At 41.5% G+C, this 22,882-nt stretch overlaps 2 protein-coding genes and 1 pseudogene across 5 annotated transcripts; 2 read left to right on the top strand and 1 right to left on the bottom strand.

The window, feature by feature from the left end:
* The first annotated feature begins 2,274 nt into the window (after positions 1-2,274).
* LOC137953496 (zinc finger protein GAI-ASSOCIATED FACTOR 1-like) lies at positions 2,275-5,940 on the top strand. 3 transcript variants are annotated; one of them, XR_011112388.1, is made up of 5 exons: positions 2,275-3,007; positions 3,120-3,516; positions 3,623-3,795; positions 4,280-5,078; positions 5,167-5,940. XR_011112388.1 is itself a non-coding variant. In XM_068800920.1 (4 exons), the coding sequence occupies exons 1-4, from the start codon at positions 2,851-2,853 to the stop codon at positions 5,002-5,004; spliced, it is 1,452 nt and encodes a 483-aa protein (XP_068657021.1). In that variant the 5' UTR covers positions 2,275-2,850; the 3' UTR covers positions 5,005-5,136. The 3 variants fall into 3 exon arrangements, 1 of the variants encoding a protein (XP_068657021.1); XR_011112387.1 differs by having other exon boundaries at positions 5,163-5,939; XM_068800920.1 differs by lacking the exon at positions 5,167-5,940 and having other exon boundaries at positions 4,280-5,136.
* A 1,132-nt stretch (positions 5,941-7,072) lies between these two features.
* On the top strand, positions 7,073-10,263 carry LOC137952693 (laccase-6-like; annotated as a pseudogene).
* A 4,369-nt stretch (positions 10,264-14,632) lies between these two features.
* On the bottom strand, positions 14,633-18,775 carry LOC137953803 (probable LRR receptor-like serine/threonine-protein kinase At1g74360). Of its 2 annotated transcripts, none has more exons than XM_068801318.1 (2): positions 18,581-18,775; positions 14,633-17,979 (listed from the first exon to the last, which is right to left on the bottom strand). In XM_068801318.1, the coding sequence occupies exons 1-2, from the start codon at positions 18,660-18,662 to the stop codon at positions 14,750-14,752; spliced, it is 3,312 nt and encodes a 1,103-aa protein (XP_068657419.1). In that variant the 5' UTR covers positions 18,663-18,775; the 3' UTR covers positions 14,633-14,749. The 2 variants fall into 2 exon arrangements, with proteins under 2 accessions (XP_068657419.1, XP_068657420.1); XM_068801319.1 differs by lacking the exon at positions 18,581-18,775 and having other exon boundaries at positions 14,633-17,557; positions 17,635-17,900.
* Positions 18,776-22,882: the final 4,107 nt, after the last annotated feature.

The following is a 22,882-nucleotide window of genomic DNA, read 5'->3' as shown; positions in this document are numbered from 1 at the left end:
GGGTTGAGCATGGCAACTTTTACCACTTCGAGGTGTTGCAGATACGAGAACTACCCTATCTTTCTAGCCTTAAAAGTTGAACCAACTGAAAGGACACAAGGAAATGAATGAGTAGTCATTGACTCTTAACATACTTTCACAAGCTGACATGGATGAGGTGGTGATGGAACCCACAAACACATAACATAATCATAATAACAAGGAAAGAAAAGGGTGGAGAGGGTGAAAGTAGTGCAAGTACATTATGAAAAGGAGTAGTCATGGCCTTGATGACATAATAAAAAAATAGGGTCAGACTTACAAGCTGACTCCACAAACTTAGAGGAAGAGATTGATTAAATTAAAAAAAAAAAAAACCATTTTGAAGACATATCTGAGGGGTTTCCTCCAAGCTGTTTGTGAAAACAGAAAATGCCTTTGATAATCAATGTGAGGATGATCACTACAGAATCTCTCCAAATTTTTATTTCTGATATTGTGTAGTCTTTTTCTTCTTCTTTAATACTATGATTCTGAGCTCCAAAAGTATGGTTAAATATTTAAACCATTTGTCAATCTTCCCATCCTTTTCTGCTCTTATAATAATCTTGAAACCCTTTCAGATCCATTGCATCTCTGCAGCCATGGCTGGTCCATGTTGCTCCTATTGGCCAAAACTCCACAGATGACAAGTGTTTATCTGGGATTACCATTTTTAAGTTTTCTAATTAGAAAACAAGTAATGGGTCTTAAATATTCAACCCCAAAAAGAGGTTATATGGCTTCACTTGCATGGGGATGGAGCTAAGCCTTTATTAATATTTGACATGTCTCTTTTCCCTGTTAGTTCCATACTTAAAGGCAATGGATAACTGTTTCAAGCACTCAAGTCTCTGAATTAAGAAATGGATCATGGGTCAGTTCTACCAAGTAAAAAGGGGGAATAAAAGTGTTTTTAACGACAAAAGAAGTGCTGGAAGGGAAAATGAGAAGCTTTAAAGAATAGTAGGAGAAAGCTGCATAGGAATGCAACTTTAGTCAATGAAAGAGATGATGGAGAGTGGAAGAAAGTAGAAAAACAAGCCAGCTTTATAGTGTATCCAGGCTCTAAAGGTATCCTTATCAGCTCCACCAGAAGCCATGCAATGCATCAGAAAAGTAATCATGTTTTCAACATCAACAAAAGAAGCGCAACATAAATTTATAACCAGAAAGAAACGCCATCCATTGAAACAATGTATATTCTTCGGAGTAGCAAAAGAAGGAGATTCAAAAACTGGGAGTTTTGGTAATGGGTTGGGAGAGAATTTTTTTGGCCAAGAGACATGCAAGAGATGGAGTTCGTGGGCAAGTAGAGCTTCTTGGAGCAGTAGTTTCAATTTATTAAGCTTTTCTTTTGTTTCCAACGTGTAGTATTAGAGTGCAGAGATTAACGGCCTTTTTTCACTTTGTTTTGAAGTCTCATTTTGGGTCAAGGAACGAAGATTTAGTGAAGCTTTACAATGAAAACCCTAGTTTTGGGCAACTGGACGGAGGTTGAAGACGACCCGTTGAGGAACCACGATAACGCTTTATCTGACACGTTTCTTCTTCCAAAGGGCCCCAGATGTGGGCCCGGTAGATGACATGGTCAGGCACAGCCTATCGTGAATCCGCGGGTAGACGCATTCGCTGGCGCAGGAGCTCTCCATAAATTTCGAAAAAAGCCTCGTGGGCCCCGCGAATAACTTTAACTCAAAAGTCCATAATACCCTCCCGCGTTTTCATACACAAGAGGAGTCGCCGTTTTCGCGAGTACGGCTCCGCAGCGAAGTCCGAGTATCTTCTCGGCCCTTTTGGAGGGGTATTTTCGTCTCCGTCTGCCCTTTAAAATAACAGGAATGCCACCTTTGTACGAATGAAAGTAACGTACTGTCTGTGAAATCACGTGACCTCAGTGGTATTTCTGTTATTCTACGTCGGTCAGGAGGTTAGTTTCGTAAATACACGAAGATGGACTCTTGCCCTCGGAAAATAAAAACAGGATTTAAATTTCTAGGAAATTCAAATCGCTACGCTAAACGACAAAAGAGTTGGGCACCACTTAGTCTGAGCGCTTCCGACAGATGCCGAACTCTCCAGGCATTCGCATCTTTCGCCACGTGGACGGTTTTGATATCTCTACGTGGAGTCGAACCTGAGTTAAAACTCTAACCGCGGTTAACTCGCGCCGCTCTATTTTTTTTCTCGTTTTCTTTATTCGCCCGTTTAAAATCTCTCTCCTCTCTCTCTCTCTCTCTCTCTCTCTTCGCCGCCTTAGACGACTCCCTCTTTCTGCTCTCTCCGGCAATGACGTGTCGGAAAATCCGATGCAGCGGAAGAATCTCGGATGCGCATGGCTTCTTTAGACACCTGAAGAGGGGTTAGCGGAGGAATACGAATTGTCCTGATCGGAAATGTTTTTGCGGTCTTCTCGGTGGTTTTGTTTATGCTCAGCTGGATTTCTGATCGTGACGATGGAAATCGTGGTTGCCGGAATCTGGGTTTTGGATTCGTTGGTGATAGGTGGGGTTTAGCTTTTTGGGTTGGTCGTTTGTGTGACTTTGGGAGTTAGTCCGGCGGGAGTTTGGAGTGTGCCGGCGTGTCGCACTGGTAGTTGGGAGTCCCAACTTGGGACTAGGGCTTGAGGGGTTCTGGTTCACGTCGGAAAATCTGGTAGGTGGAAGGATAGAACAGGAGAGGGATTGGGTTTTCTTCGTGATTGAACTGGTAGCTGAGAGCAAGTAAAAACCCCTGAAATTTTAGTTACTGTTCGAAGCGACGCTGCTTGAGCTCCGACGACTGAGAAATTTTTCGACTGAAGTTTTTTGGAGTGTGGAATTCTGGGCGCCGATGCCAGCTGAATTGTCGGAATTGGGGAATTCTCCTCCGATGGCGGTTTCGAACGCGACTTCAGCTTCTGGTGAGGCTAGTGTTTCTTCTAGCGGTCAGCAAGCTGTCCCTGCGCCTGCTCCGGCGAAGAAGAAGCGTAGTCTCCCTGGAATGCCCGGTAAATCTGAAATTTAAAAAGGAAGAATGGAAAAAAGCACATCGGATTGACAAAATAATAGCTTGAACCATCGGTAGCTGTATTTATTTTTTCTTCTAACTTGTGATTGTAGATCCGGATGCGGAGGTAATCGCTTTATCACCGAAAACCCTTATGGCAACGAACCGATTCGTGTGCGAGATCTGTAACAAGGGTTTTCAGAGAGACCAGAATTTGCAGCTTCACAGGCGCGGTCACAATTTACCGTGGAAGCTCCGGCAGAGATCGAGTAAGGAAGTAAGGAAGCGCGTGTACGTCTGCCCGGAGTCTTCTTGCGTCCACCACGACCCGTCGCGTGCCCTCGGAGATCTCACCGGCATTAAGAAGCACTTTTGCCGGAAACATGGCGAGAAGAAATGGAAGTGTGACAAGTGTTCGAAGAAATACGCAGTTCAATCGGACTGGAAGGCCCACTCGAAGACCTGCGGGACAAGGGAGTACAGATGCGACTGCGGGACCTTGTTTTCGAGGTATTTCATTTCTTCCTTTTCAATTTCTTTTGGATTTATCGATCTTCCGCTGTGGGGGGTTTTGTTTCTTATGCATCTTCTATTCTTCGATTTGATTTCTCTGCAGGAGAGACAGCTTTATTACTCACAGAGCGTTTTGCGATGCGTTGGCGGAGGAGAGCGTTCGGGCACAAACGGCAGGCAATTCGGCTTCTGAAGAAGACCCAAAGCTGCAAATAGCTGCCGCTGCAGCTTCATCTTCTCCGCCTCTCACTGGGGTTTTGGCGGTTCAACAACGAGGTAAATGATCAATCAATAAAAAAACTCTACGGACAGGAAGACTCAGAAGCTGTAATTTGAACTGGTTCCCTTGTTCTGTTCGATTAAAGTCTTCCGTGATGTTGTCGGACGTATAATTTAAAACCCCATAAAAGATCATAGATTTGTCGATTTTGATTTTTGTCTGGAACTAGAAGGAAAGGGAAATCTCTTTTTAGAGGCTTTCTCTGTTTATTTTTTATGTACTTATTTAATTTTTTTTAAAGCTCTACTAAACTTTTCGGAGAACTCGCTTTCTATCGTTTCCTGGCAGGCTGATTGTGTAACCATCAATCTCAACTGCTCCAATCCATAAAGAAAGCCAAAAGAAACGATGATTTGGATTCTACTTTTTTATTAAACTAATCAAAATCTTCGCTTTACAGAGTGCTACTTTCCATACCGACCGACTGTTTTCATAATCTCTCTTACTCTGTATGTTTTTCTTTTGTTGCTTTCGTTACAGAGCCGGAGAATCAATTTTTAGCGCCAGTACCACCTCCTCCTGTGACAACCACCGTCGTTGGTGGCTGTGCCAACGCTAGCAGTAGCAATGGGAGTAGCAGTAGCAGTGTATTTGCTAGCCTCTTTACCTCCACGACCAGCAATTTACAGCTTCAGAACTCTGCATTTTCAGACCTGCTTGGTGCCATGACTCGTGCCGATCGCCCATCGACTTCTCATACGGTGGCACCGGAGTCAACCTCTCTCTGCCTCTCCTCCAACGCTTCTAATCTCTTGTCATCCACTCCACAGGAGCGACGGCCGTTTGCAGCGCCCCCACCGGCTCACATGTCCGCCACCGCGCTCCTTCAAAAGGCTGCACAAATGGGTGCCGCTGCCAGTAACGGTTCCCTCCTCCGGGGATTCGGGCTTTCATCATCTTCGTCAACCGCAGCGTCGTCGTCTACCCAGCGAGAGAATCTCAATTCACTGTGGCAATCTCACGACACGGTCGGGCCGGCGGGACTTGGCCTGGGTCTCCATTACGACAATGTGGGCTTGCCGGAACTAATGGCGGGGCAATCGTCGCTATTCGGTCCTAAGCCAGCTACGCTGGACTTTCTGGGATTGGGCGTGGGCGGCGGACCCGGGCAGTCGGGTGGGCTCACGGCGCTCATGACATCAATCGGCGGTGGTCTCGACGTTACGAGTTCATTCGCGGGTGGGAATTCGCCTGACAAGTCATGATAAACCCCCCAGGGACAAAAAGATCTGCCTTGTAAAACGGGGAAATAGAAGGGAGAGCAAATTTGTCTGTGCAGGTATGGTACAGTTTAAACCAAGTGAAATCCCTCTTCTTCCAATTGTGTTTTTGGTTCATTTTTGTTTTGAATCTTCAATGATAGAAAGACTAAAGCAAGGAACCGAACGGGGGGGATGAATACTATGATGCTCTTCTTTTTGAATCTCTGAATATGGGAAAACGGCCACAAGTTGAGTAGCTGACCTTGGGACATCCAGAAGTTTTCTTTCTTCTACAATCTTAATGGAGCGGCAGGAGCAGCAGAAGTATAATTTAAGGAACGGAAAAAAAAAAAAAAAAGAGGAAAGAAGAATGAAATCATCTCTTCTTGGACGATTTGGATTTTTATTGTGTGGGTGAAGGGACGGAGTCAGTGACAGTCTTCTTCAGAGTCATGTTTGTCGCTCAGTAGGAATCCGTAAACAATCCTCTACAGAATGAACTGGATACTGACACAAATGGACGATGAACAGTGGAGAGAGAGAGAGAGAGAGATGGGCTACTGGGTTGGCTCTGAAAACGAAACTGATTGGTAGATGATCAAGCGGGTCGGTTCACGATTCATGAGAGGTTTGAAGGGCTAGATTCGTCTGTCTGCGAATTGATCGGTTTTATCTGTTGAAGCTTCACAGAAATATTTGATCCTGACATTGGTTTATTCTTTGACCTCGTTTAAATATCCATGTTTCTGTTCTGAGAAAAGCATTTTATGAATTAGCTCCTTTTAACACGGTGTTCTCGTCCGCTTGAGAAAAGACTTCTCAGGTTCAGGTAAATGTACAGTGCCATTGGTCCGAAGGGGAGAAGAAAACACAGGCTTTTCTGTTCTCTGAAATTCCATTTCCTCTCTAAAATAAAATAAAAAAATGAAATGAAACTTGAATCCTCTAAATGTGGAGAAGATATCACTTTCGGTTGTTGTTTCACCTGGGCTACAGCTCAAGCAATCCTGAAAAACTGCCCACTCTGCTTTCTAGGCTTTCTTCTTGTGATTCTCATGCATACAATCAATGAGCCCAATTTTAGGTACCTAATCAGCCCAGTTGGGTGTTGATCCAGTACAAAATTTAAGCAAACTCAGCTAAGTTCAGTTTTTACTTGTACTCAAACTTGAAATAAAGCTTGTTAAGTATAACAAGCCAAACTCAAGATTTTCCAAATTTGCCTCGGTACCTCGTGAGCCGACTCGATAACATAATTTTTTTACGAAAATAACTTTTACTTTAATTGCTCTCGTCAATTCCCTCTTTAGTTGGTGATAGTTTCTCTGATTTACCTCAAACCTCAAAGATGATCGATCGTTCAACCCTTTTGGGTTCCTCAATATCTAATGTTGTTGTTTGCCAATGGAAACATTATTAATATGGAGGTGTTCGATATTTCTTTTAGGACTATCAAGTTTGTTATTATACATTCAGTGTAAAGTATTCAAATCAAACCAAACATCTACTCTTGATACGTATTAGATCTGAAGGTCCCCTGTATGTATTGAAAATTTATTACACTCATCACTCTCAACAAGTCCTATGTTCATGGTTGTAAGCTCAAATAGAAAAGTTTTTTGAGTTGGATGTTAGGTCCTATCCTGTCATGCCTTTGGAAGCTTTCTTTCTTACTAGCAAATGCGAGTCCAGATTTCTTGTTCTCTCCCAATCAAGAATAAATGAATAATTAACCCATTTATATTTTTTCTCTAATATGGCCAGTAGTAAATTTTCAATTGGTTGCTCTAAGCATAGCAATGACATCAACACTCGTTTCTTTCATCAAACAAATGAAAACGATTAAAAGACGAAGTTAACCAAATCAGATTAGGTCCAGATGACAGAACAGATACCCAAATGGCTTACATGAATACTTTTCTAATAGAATGGAGCACCAAAACCCTTGATATCTTTCTGCTTGGACTCACTGCTCTGTCTTCTTCTGCCTCATCTTTACCCCAACTGTAGTAGCTTCCTTCACCTGCTAAAATGGAAGTTAGTGTGAAAGGTGTTGGGTTAAATAGCAAAAATGGGTGAAATGAGATCAGAAGATGATGGATTTGAAGGGAACGAAGAAGGGAGGAATCCAGAGTGTCTTTCTCTTTTTACTTGCTTTGGTTATCAACACAGATTTTCTTGGTGCATGGCCTGAGAGCAGTGCCATTAGATTTTATGACTTTAAGGTGGGTATAAAGGGGCTTTAGTACCTTTTTAGCAGACGTTCAGGTGTGTTTGGAGTGATGGATTCACAAAAAAAAAAAAAAAAAAACTGCGAGTGTTGGCTCTGTTTTTTCCCCTGAAATGCAACTTTAGCTTGAGATGGTAGTCAGAACTGTTCATTACTTGGAACTTGTATGAATGGACGGCCTTAATGCCATCTTCTCATGCTGAGAGCGTCTCAGGATATCCTGGATAAGTTCTGGGTTTTAGAATCCTTTTAGTATAATTTCAGGTTTTATTTGGAGCTCGGGATTGACATTTAGGAACCCCTGATGCCTGATGATTCTCAAGTCATGGGTCTCAGTTTCTCTGGAAACAAGTTTAGTGCAAGAAAATTTCAAATCATACTGGATCTGAATCTGCTTTATCAGTGGAAACAAAAAATTTGAGAATTAGAAGATTTTATATCAGAGGATTAATGGGTCTTATTCTGTTTCGTGTGTTCTTACCAAAATAAATCTACTTCCGAATGGTTATGAGTTCGTGAATTTCAGGTGGACACCACCACTGTGACTAAACTCTGCAAGACCTCCACAATCGTCACTGTGAATGAATTCTCTCCAGGTTCAACAATATACGCCCGCCAAGACGACAGGGTGATTGTTCAGGTTGTTGAGCACAGTGGAGTCTGGTCCATACGTGTAAGCAGGACATGAAGGGGATTCATGATTTTAATTTGCCCTTTGGCATAAGCTACAATCAAGGGAAATTAAAATCTCCCTTGGTTCGATTTGAACCTTCTTTTTTTCTCTTCGTGGTGTGTCTTCAGGAAACAGAGAGCGGAAGAGAAAGGGCTTTTGACGGTGTTGCTGGAAATACAGCAACGTAGTACTCAGGTTGCCACCGGAAGAGCGAGGTTGCCGCCGGAAGAGCGAGGTCGTCACTGTTTCTGTCCAGAAACATCAACTCGGGACGTCGTCACTGTTTTTGTCCAGAAACAGCAACTCGGGACGGTGTCACTGTTTCTGTCCAGAAACAACAGCCCTGTTTGGTCGACACTGCAAAAAAAGGTCTCTGCTGGCTGTGTAAAAGGTGAAAAGAAAAGATACTGGTCTCACTTGTATTGTGATTCCTCTAATTGAAGAAATAAAAATCCTCTGCAGCTCCCGTGGACGTAGGCAATTTGCCGAACGACGTAAAAATTTGTGTCGTGTGATTACCCATCGTTTTGTCATAACATAGGTCACCAACCTCACCCCATGCAACATCTCCATTCACTCTGGTGAGCAAATCACTCTATCTTCTGGGACTTATCTGACTCAATTTTTTTTTTTTATTGCAGTCAGAAACTTTCTTCTGAGTTGCAGAATTAGACTGTGTTGCTGCTTTCTTGCAGGCATGGAGTACGACAGAGATTAACTTGCTGGTACGATGGACCAGCCTACGTAACTCAGTGTCCCATCAAAGCAGGGCAGAGCTTCAAGTACAGGTTCACTCTGCTTGACCAGAAGGGGACACTGTTTTGGCATGCCCACATCTCGTGGCTGAGAGCAACTGTTCATGGTCCGATCGTCATCTCTCCCAAGCATGGAGTCCCGTACCCACATGAGATCCCTTACTAGGAGCATGTCATCGTTCTTGGAGAGTACTGGCTCCAAGATATCTAGAGTCTGGAGAAGCAGATAAGGGAGACAGGAGGAGGACCTCCTGGCTCAGATGCTTATCTGATCAATCGACATCCTGGGCCAACCCATAACTGCTCTGGAGATGGTAATGAACCTAGAGAAGATTGATCAACCAAATTTTTTACAGAATTCATCTTGACTATGTTGTTGTTGTTGTCTCCTGTTTCTTCTGCAGATGTTCACAATTTGGATGTTGTAGCAGGGAAGACTTACCTTCTGAGAATCATCAATGTAGCTCTTCACATTGAGCAGTTCTTTGTGATTTGCAGCCATGGAATGACTGTGGTGGAAGCTGATGGAGAGTATGTGAAACCCTTCGAGACAGATTATCTAATGATGACTCCTGGCCAGACTTACAATGTCCTGATAACAACAAACCAATCTCAGGGAAGATACTGCATGGGTGTAGGACCATACATGTCTGCTACGAATGTGCCCTTCCTCAATCAGCCTTCCTTTGGCATCCTCAATTACTTGGACCTTTCATCATCATCTCCTTTCCCATCCCCTTCTCCATCTCCTCCTACGTTTCCATGCCAGGAGCTGATCCTTCCTTCGTTCAACCGGACAGAACTTGCGGAGTCCGTCGGAAAAGTCCGAAGCTTATCAGCTAATAAGTATCACTGGCCTCTGGAGGTTCCCAGAGAAATCGATAAGACTCTGTTTCTTGTGATCGGCCTTAATATTCTCGGCTGCCACTCATCTTCCCTCTGCAAGGGACCTGCAGGAGGGATGTTTGCTGCTTCCATCAACAATGTCACCTTCAGAAAGCCGACCGTCTCTCTCCTGCAAGCTTACTACGACAACCTTGACGGCTACTACACTCTGGACTTCCCAGATTATCCGAGCCAGGTGATTGATTTTGTGAACAAACCTCCGGACGACTTTGGAGTGAACACACAAGCAATGGTGGGAACACAGGTGAGTGTTCTCGAGTATGGGAGGAGGGTGCAGCTGATACTGCAGGATATTGGCACGGTTGGGCCAGAGAACCATCCCATGCATCTCCATGGATTTAGCTTTTACGTTCTGGGCACCTGACTTGGGATGTTTAACACCAACACGGCGGTTCTGAACTTAGTTGATCCGCCGTGTCGGAACACTGTCGGCGTGCCGGTAGGCGGGTGGGCTGTTATCAGATTCAGGGCGGACAACCCAGGTGAGCTTAACTTCTATCCTGTTCTCTTCTACTGGTTTTGATGGGTGAAAGTGGAAACCCTTAAACGTGGTTGTGATTGTTGCAGGAGTTTGGTTCATGCACTGTCATCTGGAAGTGCATTCGACTTGGGGGCTTTCAATGGCTTTCCTGGTCAAGAATGGAGACGGCGATATGCAGAAGCTTTCTGCCCCACCTCCTGATTTCCGAGCTTGTTGAGATTTTACGAGCTAGATCCGAGTTTCTTCTTTTCTGTTGACATGTTTCTATGGAGTTTTCAGTAAGAGCAGAGGAAGTTCTGGTTTTGTTTTAGTGCCAATGGGCCAATCTTCATATCGATAACGTTGAGTAAATCATTGTTGTTTAAATTTAAAGCAAGAAATACAAGTAACATTTGTTACTAAGGGGGGGGGGGTTAGTGCACAATGTAAGTGCGGAGGGAAAGTGGATTACAATGTAAAGTACATTCCCCGGGGAAAGTGAGAGAGAACGTAAATTATTTGTTAGTGTTAGTGTGTGCAATGGAAAGTGAAGTGTAAAATACTTATTTGTGTTAGTGTGCGTAATAGAAAGTGTAGTGTAAATTACTTGTTTGTGTTAATGTGCACAATGGAAAGTGTGGTAAAGTGCATATAGATTATTTATTAAATAAAATATTTTGATATATTTGACTATCAGAAAATTAAATTAATATTAGTTAATAAATAAAATATATTAAATATAATAATTATACCAATATTTAATTTTATATTATTAAAATTGTAATCAAATTTTAATTTTGTAATATCTAAATATAAAATAATTATACAAATATCGTACTACATAGCGTACTATGGAAATTTCGTAATAATAAAAATAAAAATAATTAAAATATAACTCGATCACCTTTTTAATATAAAAATTATATCTGTCAATACAAAAGTTCAACACCAAAAATATTTAATGGCATTAAAACATAATAGTCAATAATTTTGCCACATCTGAATTACTAAAACATCTCGATAATATGATGCTCTTGCAGATTGTACTGCGGACTCCCTCTGAGTACTTCTTTGAGTGTCCACATCATCCTCAACATCATCACTACTATCACTATCTTCATTTTCACTTTCATTGTTATTTTCACAATGTTCTCCACCATAATCATCACTTGAATCATCTTCTTCATCTTCAAATAAATCCATGTAATCTTCCATGCATATATAATTATGCAATACAAATAAACAATCACAATTTTTTCCTAGACATCAAAATCAAAAGGAGGAGCATTTTTTAATATCTTGAAACGAGCTTTTAAAGCCCCAAATGTACGCTCGATAGTGTTCTGTAAAGATGAATGTCTTCGGTTAAATAATTCTCTTTCATCCGTAGGAGTATTATTTCCAAATTTTTGCAAGTGACAACGAGTTCCTTTTCCATCCCCCCCCCCCCCCCCCCCCCCCCCCCCCCCCCTCCTTACCTTACTAGATACACAATTCAATCAGTAAAGTTAGAAAGATTTTTGAAGTCTTGTGAGATAGATATCAGTATATCTCTAAAGATCTATCATGTTTCTTAAAGAGAAAATGAAGGAGGAGATACCAAAAATATAAAATAACAAGTCAGTGTTAAAACCTTAAAAACAAACCCCTACTTCAGCAGCCACAAAAAACACACTCATTCCCATTTCGTGGCTAAAATGATAGTTAAGTCCCCTACAGGAATATCTGGATACCTTGGCTACAAAGTTCTCGTCCAACAAAACATTGCTTGAATTGACAAAATCATAAGGATTGGAGGGTCACAAGAATACTGCATGTATTCCTACTAAGACATGAAACATAGAGCTTACGAAAGAGCCAGAAACTTCACACATCTCAGGATACAAAATCATGCTGCACAACCTACCAAAGCAAATGCAACATCAGCAACTATGCCAATTCAAAGGAGTCTTAAGTGGATCTATGCAGATCTTACGGTGTCAAATTATTTTTGATTGAATCCACAAAAAGTAAAAACACTTGGATAACTTTCTAAAGATATCTTAAAGATGCTCTTTAAAGCTACCATTTCTTATGCAATCAAATATAAGAAACCTGTGATGCGGTGAAAGAATTCAGGAGAGACACATAATGATATGCAACAAATATAAAGTCTTTACTTTGAGAGAATAAAAAAATAAACCTATCACATCCTTCAGAAAACCCTTGAAGCCAGACATTAAGGTGATGATGAAGATGGCCCGGGGCTTGCACTCGTTGGTAGAAGGCATCATTTTCAGGTCCAAATTTTGCTATTTCTCTCACTGTAGCAATAACACCCCTGGAAAATTGAGCTTGGTTTATAGCTCCTTCTAAATCACTTCCCATGAATGTACTAAAGTTGGTTGTTGCACTTTTAATCTCTTTGGATTTGAAGTGCCTAACAGATGGATAAGGGCCTTCACAAGAGAAAATGAGTAAATGTGATCTTGGTGAAGACATTTATTCATAATGCAAGCTAACTGTCTTCATGTGCAAATCTTAGTACTAATTCTTAGAATATCAAGAACAAGTTGCAGGTAATCACCCCTTAGTCACAAAAATGGAGATAAGAACATGATGTGAAAATAAGTACATTACAAAGTAAAACTAAAATGCTTGACAAAATCTGCATATACTAGTACTACAATAAAAAAGACCCAGAAGCTGAGCGGGGTCTTCAATGACAATTCTATAGGCATAAATTAAAATACATAAAAGCTTGATGATCTTCCTCCCAAGGACCAGTAATGCCCAAAGAAGAAGCACTCCCAGTCTTTTTTCCATTCCACAAACACTCTCACATTGGAAGGGTTTGCCAAATGGTCTTGGCCTTTACTTAATCAAAACCTGTAAAAACTTCAATTGAGAAATCTAGAAATTCAACACATGCAATAGTTTCAATGTTTTAAGAGCAATTGAAAACTCAAACACTTCAAGATAAACAAAAAGAAAAAGAAAAAAAAACTGAAAAAACAAATGCAAATAACTTCATAAATACCTCGAATCGAGCCGAAGAGGTTGCAAAGAGGGGAGAGAAGTCGGCTATGGTCGTCGGTGCTGGGGATAGCGAGAGGAAGAGAATCAAGTGCCAGGGAGAAGTCACAGAGCGGGCGATTGAAATAGCCGACAGTCGCGAGCGAGGGAGGAGTCAGAGAGGTTGCAAAGTGGGGAGAGAAGTCGGCTACGGTCGTCGGTGCTGGGGACGGCGAGAGGAAGGGAGTCGAGCGCTGGAGACAAGGTCGCAGGGCGATTGAAATCGCTGAAGGTTGCGAGCGAGCGAGAGAATTTTTTTTTCTCCAAAACCCTCGTTCGATAGGGATTCCTTCCTGACAGCCTGAACCCGAGATATACTTGAGCGATGGTAAGTGAATTCAGAGCTCAACCCCTCTGAATTCACTTACCATCGTTTTATGCCTGAAACGGGAGGAAGTGAAATACATATGTATTACACTTTCCCCCGTCACTTACGGTGTGTACTAATGTATTTTGGCCCCATTTACTGCGCACTAACAGGCCCTAAGGTTTCTTGATCTAATGGTTCATCCCTTAAATATATATGTTTTTATGCACATTGGCAAATGAAACCCCTTTGGTAGCACTAATGATATATCTTACAATAAGGGGTTGAGTGACATACCTTGTAATTACTAAGTTTTTTTTTATTATATATTTATCATGTATTAGGGTTTCTACCCCTTTAAGTGTTCGAAGATATGATCAAGCTTCAGTGTCATTGATGTAATAAGAATATGATTTTTTGTCATTTATTTATACCTATTAGGGTGGAGGATATACTTATAAATATTTTATTTTTTGGCATCTATAAATAAAACTAAAGAGGGAGGATTAGGGCATCTAAGCTCACAACCCTAATCCTCCTCTTTCTTGTCAACGTTTTCTTTTCTTAACCTTGTCGCCCACTTCTCTCCTCTATTTCTCCTTTTTCTCTTCTCTTCTCCTTATTCCTTACTTTTTTCACTACTTCAACTTGAAAACATTAACACCATGAAACCCCGAAAATAACATGGTATCATAGCAGTATTTTCAACATTCCATCATGCATCAACCCTTCTATATAATAGACATCAAATATGAAAGACATGTACCGATTTTACCAATTCCTTTGATGGTGCCTTTGCTATTGTCTCCAAAATATTACATGAGCACCATCTTTCAGTTAAATTTTACCAACTTCTTCTTATCACCGATCATGTACCTCGAGCAACCACTATCCAAAATCCAAACACTTTTTTGTGCCTTGGCTAAGAGACTAATCTACATCACAGGTGATTTAACCTTTAAAGATCCATTTTAAATTGGGTCCCCTTGGGATAATATTCAAAGCACTAGGTGATTTGGGCAACCAAACTCTTTTACCCGAGTTTTTTTGGGTTACCACAAACTTTTAGATTGTTTTGGGTACCCAACGTTATTTGATGCCAATTAAAAGTTAATCCCAATTAAAATATATTTCGGTTTACAAGAAATTTAAAGAGAAAAAAAACAAAAGTGCCTTCTTTACCTTTTTCTTTAAGCAATAAATAATAAATCTCAATTTTGCCAAAAAGTACTAAATTACTTCTATTTACAACAATCATACAAAATCTAAAATCCTAATTTCCATCTTTTTTTACATGTATTATGTGTATTTCAATTTTCAACCTAAAAGAAAAAAAATTAAAAATTAAAAATTAAAAATGAGCTCATGCAGGGTACATTTTACCGCATATCCGGAGCAGCATGCCTAGTACTTCCTTCATATCCGGCCGAGCGTGCGGGGACTCTGCCGTGCACCGAAGCCCTATCCTCACCAGCTCGCACATCTCTCCCAATCCTTCCGCTGCCGCCTCCTCCTCCTCCCCTTCCTCTTCCTTCTCCGTCACTCCCATCGCCGACATCATTACCGGCACCACCGCCCCTCGTAGCCCCTGGTGGGGTTCGCTTGTCACCCGCCGGATCCAGTCCACCAGGCACTCCTCCCCGCCGTCCACTGCCCTCCGACCCGTCCCTAGCTCCATCGCCAGTATCCCGAAGCTGTACACGTCGCCTTTTGTCGTCGCTCGCCACGTATTCCCGTACTCTGGCGCTACGTATCCGACCGTCCCCGCTATCATCGTGCTGACGTGGCTCTCACCAGGCCCCATAACCCGCGCCAGACCGAAATCAGTCACCCTCGCCTGCCCTTCCCCGTCCAGCAGCACGTTGCTCGCCTTCACGTCCCGGTGAACCACCGGCGGAGAGCACTCGTGGTGGAGAAAAACCAGCCCACGAGCCACCCCAACTGCCACATCAACCCGCCTGCGCCACCCGAGTCGCTCCCGGTCCGGCACCAGATCCTCCAGGCTGCCGCCTTCCATGTACTCGTAGATCAGCAACTTCTCCGACCCGTAGAGGCACCAACCGAAGAGCGTAACAAGGTTCGGGTGTGGCCACCCGATACCGTTACCGCTTAACACCTCCATTTCCGCCCGGAACTCTCTTTCCCCTTCTGGCCCTTCACGTTGAATTTTTTTTACAGCCACTATTTGGCCGTCCGCCAATATCCCTTTGTATACTTGCCCGGAGCCTCCTACTCCGATGACTGCGTCGTCGGAAAAGTCTCCAGTCGCAGTCACTATATCTTCGTATGTAAAGGCAGCCTTCCCCAGCTTGAAAATCTTGACGGCATCGCGTGAACACGTCGACGAGAAGTAGGAGCTCGATTCCAGGTCGTGCCGGCGCTTAGAGTCTGAGAGAAACCCGGTTGACTCGCCTGTGTTTTTGGAGACGGTGCAGACGATGAACGACAGTGCTCCGCAGAGAATAAAAGCAATAGTCAGCGCCAGAAAAACTAGAAACAGGACGAGTCGCCTCGATCTTTTGCTGTTACTGCCGGATTTCACATTAGACGGCGAGTTTCTGCTGGAGGGAGATCCCTGATTGCCGAGGACGAGGAGCGGGTCTCCGACGAACGAGTCATTCTCGAAGGTTGCCAACTGTCCTGACGATGGAATCCTTCCAGTGAGAAGCGGGTTGTAAGAAACATTAAACTTGCTCAATTCATTTAGGTTGTTCAAATTTATGGGGAACTCTCCAGAGAAGTTGTTGTGCGAGAGATCGAGATTCTGAAGACATCTTAAATCCCCAAGTTCCTTTGGGATCTCACCAGAGAATCTATTCCAAGAAACATTGAGAAACACGAGCGGCAAGTTCTTGAGTTCCGGCGAGAGACTGCCAGATAGAGCATTTTTTCCGAGGTGTAGGAGGCTGAGGTTCCGCATATTGCCTATTTCTGGCGGAATCGCACCGGTAAGATCGTTGCCTGTCAGCTGAATGTAGCCTGAGATGACGAGCTGCCTGACGTCGGATACATTTTGACATATTGTGAAAATTCCGTAGCCTTTCAGTAGCCGATCCCAAATACTTCGACAGCTTTTCCTGTTGAGGAGATTATAAATGAAACTGAAAGGCGGATATGTCTCGGGAATCCATCTCTTCATGGCGAGACACTCACCTGAGGCGACCAAAATCTTACCGTACAGCCTATTCGATTCAAACGTCGGCTCAGGATTGCTGCCAACAGTAGAAATCTCAGAGGGAATCTCCCCAGATAACCTGTTGTTGGCCAGGTTCAACCATAAGAGGCTGCTGCAGTTTCCGATCTCGCTAGGGATTTCTCCACTAAGAGTGTTGTTTGCCAGCATAAGCCAGAGAAGCGACTTCAGCTTTCCAATAGTAGGAGGGATCCGTCCAGTTAAACGGTTGGAAGAGAGATCGAGCGCTTGAAGAAGGGAAAGGTTGCCATATTCAGGCGGGATTTCCCCATAAAACTGATTATATGCCAGCATCAAGAATGTGAGATTACTCATGTTGGATATCTCGACGGGAAGTTTGCTGGAGAAATTATTGTAGCTGAGATCCAACCGCAGGAGTTCAGGCAATTGGAGAATTCTGGAGGACGTTAGCCCATGCGTGTACCGATTGGTGTGCAGCACAAGGAATTTCAATTGGATGAATTTGCCAAAAATGGGTTGGATTTCCCCTCCAAAGTAGTTTTTACTCAACTCTAGAAAGATGAGATTGGAGCAGTTTAGAAGAGTCTCGGGAATCTCCCTGGAGAAATTGTTTCTGCCCATGTAGAGAGTTCGTAAGTTCTTAAGAGCACCGATTTCAGACGGGATTAGTCCAGAGAATCCATTTCCGTACACATTCAGTGAATCCATGGCCTTGCAATTCGAAATTTCCTGTGGAAACTGTCCTGCAAACTGATTTTCTGAGAGATCAAGCATTTCCAAATTGCAGCCAGAGGCAAACATTTCCGGCGAGATTTCTCCTGTTAGATTGTTTTCCGACACAGAAAACTCTCGCAGCCTCGCAAAGCCAGTCCAGATCGGCCCGACGAATTCATTTGAGCTCAGATCGAGATACTGAAGACTGCCGCAACTTTCGAAAGAATTTACAATTTCCCCAGTAAAATTATTTGTAGAAAGATTGAGACTGATTAATCTGTCGCATATAGCGGGAAAATTTACCTGAATTCCACCACTGAAACGATTGAGAGTGAGATCGAGATTCTCTAACTGATTTAGTCCTGTGAGGTTGAGCTCACCCTGAAGGATATTGTGGGAGATGTTGAGGTAGCGGAGGTTCTTGCATTGGTTGAGGTCCAGCGGGAGCTCTCCGCTGATTGCGTTCTTTGAGAGGTCGAGACTTGTGAGTAAGGTGAGAGCCGAGAAGTTGTGGAAGAATGGGCCGGCGATGTTGAAATCTGATAGATTGACAGAAGCAACACGGCCATTGCTGCATGAAATTCCAGGCCAATTGCAGAGAGGGACACTGGGTCCCCATTGTACGTACTTCCCCTGGTTAACTCTATTGTGCTGCTCAAGGTGTGATTTAAGCTGAATGAGAACCTCTTCGTCAGTCAGGACGGAGTTTCCGGCAACAGCTCGACCTACAGAAGGAAATCAACCACACGCCTCAGTGGAAGAAGAACTATTGATCAAAACAGAAAAGAAAAGCATCAGCGCAGGTGAAGAGGATTGCAGCTTTAACCATTTGGGGGAATTATAGAAGAAAAACGAATGGGAATCGAAAATTTGTGGATCTGAATCAACGGCGACCGAGATATTTTCCGAACAGAATCATTAGGTAATCAGTAGGAAAAATTTCTTCCTACTCTACTCCATGTTTATCTTGCGTCAATTCGAGAGTATTCTTCGAAAACTTTCCCAAGAGAATCGTAGAAATTAAACTAAAAAACTGTAAAACCAGAGACAACTTCGAATTTGAAACTTCCCCCAAAAAGGAATAAAGACAAGAGAAATCATTCAGGCACCACTCCTTCGAAGCAAAGAAGGAATCACAATCGAATTGTGCGAGTTATTGATTAACCAGATTCCATAGCATACAAAATTTCTCGCCCCGCCAAAAACTAATTAGGAATTAAACAAACAGTAACCGAATTCAATCCAAAAAAACAGAGAAAACATGCCCCGCCTCTGAAAATGAGATACGGAAACACAAAAAGAGCAGGGAAGGAAACGAACAAGTACCCGCAATCAAGATTAGGAAGAAAGTTAAAATAATCCGACACGATACCCGAGCAAGATGCGGCTCTTCCTCGGACACGACCATTTTTCTATGTTTAGTCTCTTTTGCACGGAGTTCTGTGACGTCTCATCGGAAATGTTGCCGAGAGTTGTTTCCTTTTTGTGTTCTTCACCGGTTGCCGCCGGAACCTGGGTGGAGAAGAGATAGGGCGGAATGGTGATCAAGCTTAGAAGAAAGAGATACCAGAGAGAGGTTCTTATTCCTTTTTTTATTTTTTTCTGTTCTTTTAGTGCTAATAGCATTTTTATTTACGAGCATCAGATGTAAATTAATTATTAATTAGAAGACTAATCGGTCGTCGTTAGGAGCTTCAAAGGTCGAGAAAACAGCGTGGGCCGAGCCGCCCTTGTTGACCGGTTCACGTTGCGGCTTGGACTTGTGCTCCGGTGACCCGGTCAGCATACTGCCTTCTAGAATTTTTATTATTCTTAAATTAGTTATTATATTATTATTTTTATTAAAATTACAAGGAATTGATTAGTTGGTTAATGACTTTAGGGAATTTCTGAGGTATTTTTTAAAATTAATAGTCGAGTAGAGATTTTTTTTTTTTGTAAATATTCTTAAAGTAATCTACAGTCATATTATTAATATCTGAATTGGATCGATTATTGATATCAAAGCTCAATCAATGGACAAGATGATGTAGATTTTAATGACATGATCGCTAAAATCAAATTAGAGAAGAAAGTCACTAAACTGACCCTCCTGTGACATGTGACATTATAGCAAAGTTCTACCCTGGTGGCACATAGGTGACCACCATGGGGGAGATGAAGTGTAAAAAAAACGCCTTGCTATTGGTTTTTTCCATTTATGTGTGTAAATCTATTTGTTGATCTAATTATTCAATTATTAGCATTATTTGTTTAATTTAAAAAATATATGGAAGAAAAATCTTTACCCTTTATGGAATTCGAGTTAATTTATCCATTATTGGTTTTTTTATGTGTAATTAGTAAAAGGGAGAGAAGGATATTAAAAATAGTATTTATTAAATACAAACAATTTGTTTAAAATGAAAGGCATCATTCTCCTAAAACGACAGATATTTTGTCGTGCGGCACGAGTTACCTGGGGCCCGCTCAATCTTTCCCTCTTGTTTAACGTGCACTTCCAAATGCAGAATTCCACGGCTACAAAAATACGTTACTCATCCACGGCTACAAAAATTCCAACGGCTCGATGCCTCGCCGTCGAACGAATCTTCACCGTAGTCTAAAGTCAAGTTACGTGGCTTTTTTTTTTTTTTTTTTTTTATAATTTACTTGATAAGTTTGGTCTTAATCACTGGGCCCTTGTGTAATAAAGAAACCCAGTGATAATTAATGAACAGTCAGAGAAAGCTGCACATCTCAATTGCGAAGAAGGAAAGCTGGGCCCAAATACTTTTTTACTTTGATCAGCAGCTTTGGACTTTTGTCGACAAAATTGAAGTCTATAGCTTGCACAAGGGGAAACCACTTTTCAAACCAATAAAAAATGGGGGATGTCTAGGACTGGGAATATGAATTCTCTTTCTTTGAGTGCAATTTATGAAACCTTGGCTAACAAGTTTTATAGGAATATAATTCAAAAAGCTAGTTGTAACATTGGTTTATTTAATTAATTGATATTAGCTATTTAACAAAGTAGTATTAATAATAGAGATATTAAGAGGGGGAGGGATGTCACCACCCCTCTCCCCCTTTTCTTGTGTTGTCACAAAAGAGCGGTGGCCAAAACAAGGTTTGCCCCCTCTTGTAGTGCAAGTGAGCGAGTGACTCGATTAATTGACTATGATTAATTGGTTTAGTAATTAACTCGGCTATCTTGGTCAAGTTAGGCAGGTTTTTACTATTTCTCAATTTTTACTATTATATTATGACACGGTTGATCTAACACGAAAAAATTATTTGGTACAAAATATGCGAAACAACTATCTCAACCGTCCGATCATTATCAAACGACTGAGATAGCCATTAATTACGATTAAATAGTTGAGAAAGGGTTTAGGGTTTACACCAGACTAAAACAAGGCTGGATAAAACTTTAAAACATAAAATCACAGACAAAACGTCGCTAATGTACTCCCTTTAGCCTATATAGAAAATCGTTGATCCAATACGAAAAACCATTTAGTATAAAATATACGAAACAACTATCTTAGTCATACAAAAAACTATTTGGTACAAAATATGTAAAACAACTGTCTCAACCGTCTGTCATGATCAAATGACTGAGATAACTGTTTAATTACCAAAGTATCCCTCCCCCTCTCCCCCTTTTCTTGTGTTGTCAAAAAAGAGCGGTGGCCAAAACAAGGTTTGCCCCCTCTTGTAGTGCAAGTGAGCGAGTGACTCGATTAATTGACTATGATTAATTGGTTTAGTAATTAACTCGGCTATCTTGGTCAAGTTAGGCAGGTTTTTACTATTTCTCAATTTTTACTATTATATTATGACACGGTTGATCTAACACGAAAAAATTATTTGGTACAAAATATGCGAAACAACTATCTCAAACGTCCGATCATTATCAAACGACTGAGATAGCCATTGATTATGATTAAATAGTTGAGAAACGGTTTAGGGTTTACACCGGACTAAAACAAGGCTGGATAAAACTTTAAAACATAAAATCACAGACAAAACATCGCTAATGTACTCCCTTTAGCCTATATAGAAAACCGTTGATCCAATACGAAAAACCATTTAGTATAAAATATGCGAAACAACTATCTTAGTCATACAAAAAACTATTTGGTACAAAATATATGAAACAACTGTCTCAACTGTCTGATCATGATCAAATGACTGAGATAACTGTTTAATTACCAAAGTATCCCTCCCCCTCTCCCCCTTTTCTTGTGTTGACACAAAAGAGCAGTGGCCAAAACAAGGTTTGCCCCCTCTTGTAGTGCAAGTGAGCGAGTGACTCGATTAATTGACTATGATTAATTGGTTTAGTAATTAACTCGGCTATCTTGGTAAAGGTAGGCAAGTTTTAACTATTTCTCAATTTTTACTATTATATTATGACACGGTTGATCTAACACGAAAAAATTATTTGGTACAAAATATGCGAAACAACTATCTCAACCGTCCGATCATTATCAAACGACTGAGATAGCCATTGATTATGATTAAATAGTTGAGAAAGGGTTTAGGGTTTAGGGTTTACACCGGACTAAAACAAGGCTGGATAAAACTTTAAAACATAAAATCACCGACAAAGCGCCGCTAATGTACTCCCCGTAGCCTATATAGAATACCGTTGATCAAACACGAAAAACCATTTAGTATAAAATATGCGAAACAACTATCTTAGTCGTACAAAAAACTATTTGGTACAAAATATATGAAACAATTGTCTCAACCGTTTGATCATGATCGAATGACTGAGATAGCAGTTTAATTACCAAAGTATCCCTCCCCCTTTTCTTGTATTGTCACGAAAGAGCGGTGGCCAAAACAAGGTTTGCCCCCTCTTGTAGTACAAGTGAGCGAGTGACTCAATTAATCGACTATGATTAATTGGTTTGGTAATTAACTCGGCTATCTTGGTCAAGGTAGGCGGGTTTTAACTATTTCTCAATTTTTACTATTATATCATGATACGAAAAATTATTTGGTACAAAATATGCAAAACAACTATCTCAACTGCCGATCGTTATCAAACGATTGAGATAGTTATTGATTTTGATTAAATAGTTGAGAAAGGGTTTAGAGTTTAGCATTTAGGGTTTACACCGGACTAAAAAAAGGCTGGATAAAACTTTAAAATATAAAATCACGGACAAAGCGCCCGCTAATGTACTCCCCGTAGCCTATATAGTCGAAGTACCTCTAGAGTCAAGAGCCCAATAGAAAACCGTTGTAAGTACAGGAGTTAGGGTTTCCTTCTTTCCCTGCCTCCCTTCTCTAGTCTCCTGCCGCCGCAGCGCAATGGAGACGAGGTTTCCCGACGTATAGTAGGCACTGTATTTGGTTGTACTAAAAGGTTATTCGTGGTCGACCTTTAATGTCAAAGGTTCAAAGCCTTACATAACAGAAGAGAGAATCTCTTGATCTCGTTAGATCATGACGGTTAAGTGTTGAGGAAAAGGAAAAATGTGAAAGATATCTTCCATTGAACTCTTCATATCTCAAGGGTTTTTCTTTTAAGGTAAAGACCTAAAAGAGGAACAGGTAAAATCTTTGTCGAGAAATACTCGACTAGATTTTAGGTTTTTCTCCTTTTATTCATCATTTTTTTTTCCTGTT

The sequence above is a fragment of the Aristolochia californica genome, unplaced genomic scaffold (assembly GCF_029961685.1).
Source record: "Aristolochia californica isolate CCGP_79_NKW_82.1479 unplaced genomic scaffold, dmAriCali1.0.hap1 SCAF_16, whole genome shotgun sequence".
In the NCBI taxonomy this organism is placed as follows: Eukaryota; Viridiplantae; Streptophyta; class Magnoliopsida; order Piperales; family Aristolochiaceae; genus Aristolochia; species Aristolochia californica.
The sequence above is the reverse complement of the archived record's forward strand: the minus strand, read 5'-3'. Positions and strand labels throughout refer to the sequence as shown.

Coding starts and splice junctions, on each gene's coding strand:
- LOC137953803 (XM_068801318.1), bottom strand. CDS start 18,662: ATGGTCGTGTCCGAGGAAGAGCCGCATCTTGCTCGGGTATCGTGTCGG. Junction 17,980..18,580: donor CTTCCTAATCTTGATTGCGG/GTACTTGTTCGT, acceptor TTCCTTCTGTAG/GTCGAGCTGTTGCCGGAAAC.
- LOC137953496 (XM_068800920.1), top strand. CDS start 2,851: ATGCCAGCTGAATTGTCGGAATTGGGGAATTCTCCTCCGATGGCGGTT. Junction 3,517..3,622: donor TGCGGGACCTTGTTTTCGAG/GTATTTCATTTC, acceptor ATTTCTCTGCAG/GAGAGACAGCTTTATTACTC. Junction 3,796..4,279: donor TTTGGCGGTTCAACAACGAG/GTAAATGATCAA, acceptor CTTTCGTTACAG/AGCCGGAGAATCAATTTTTA.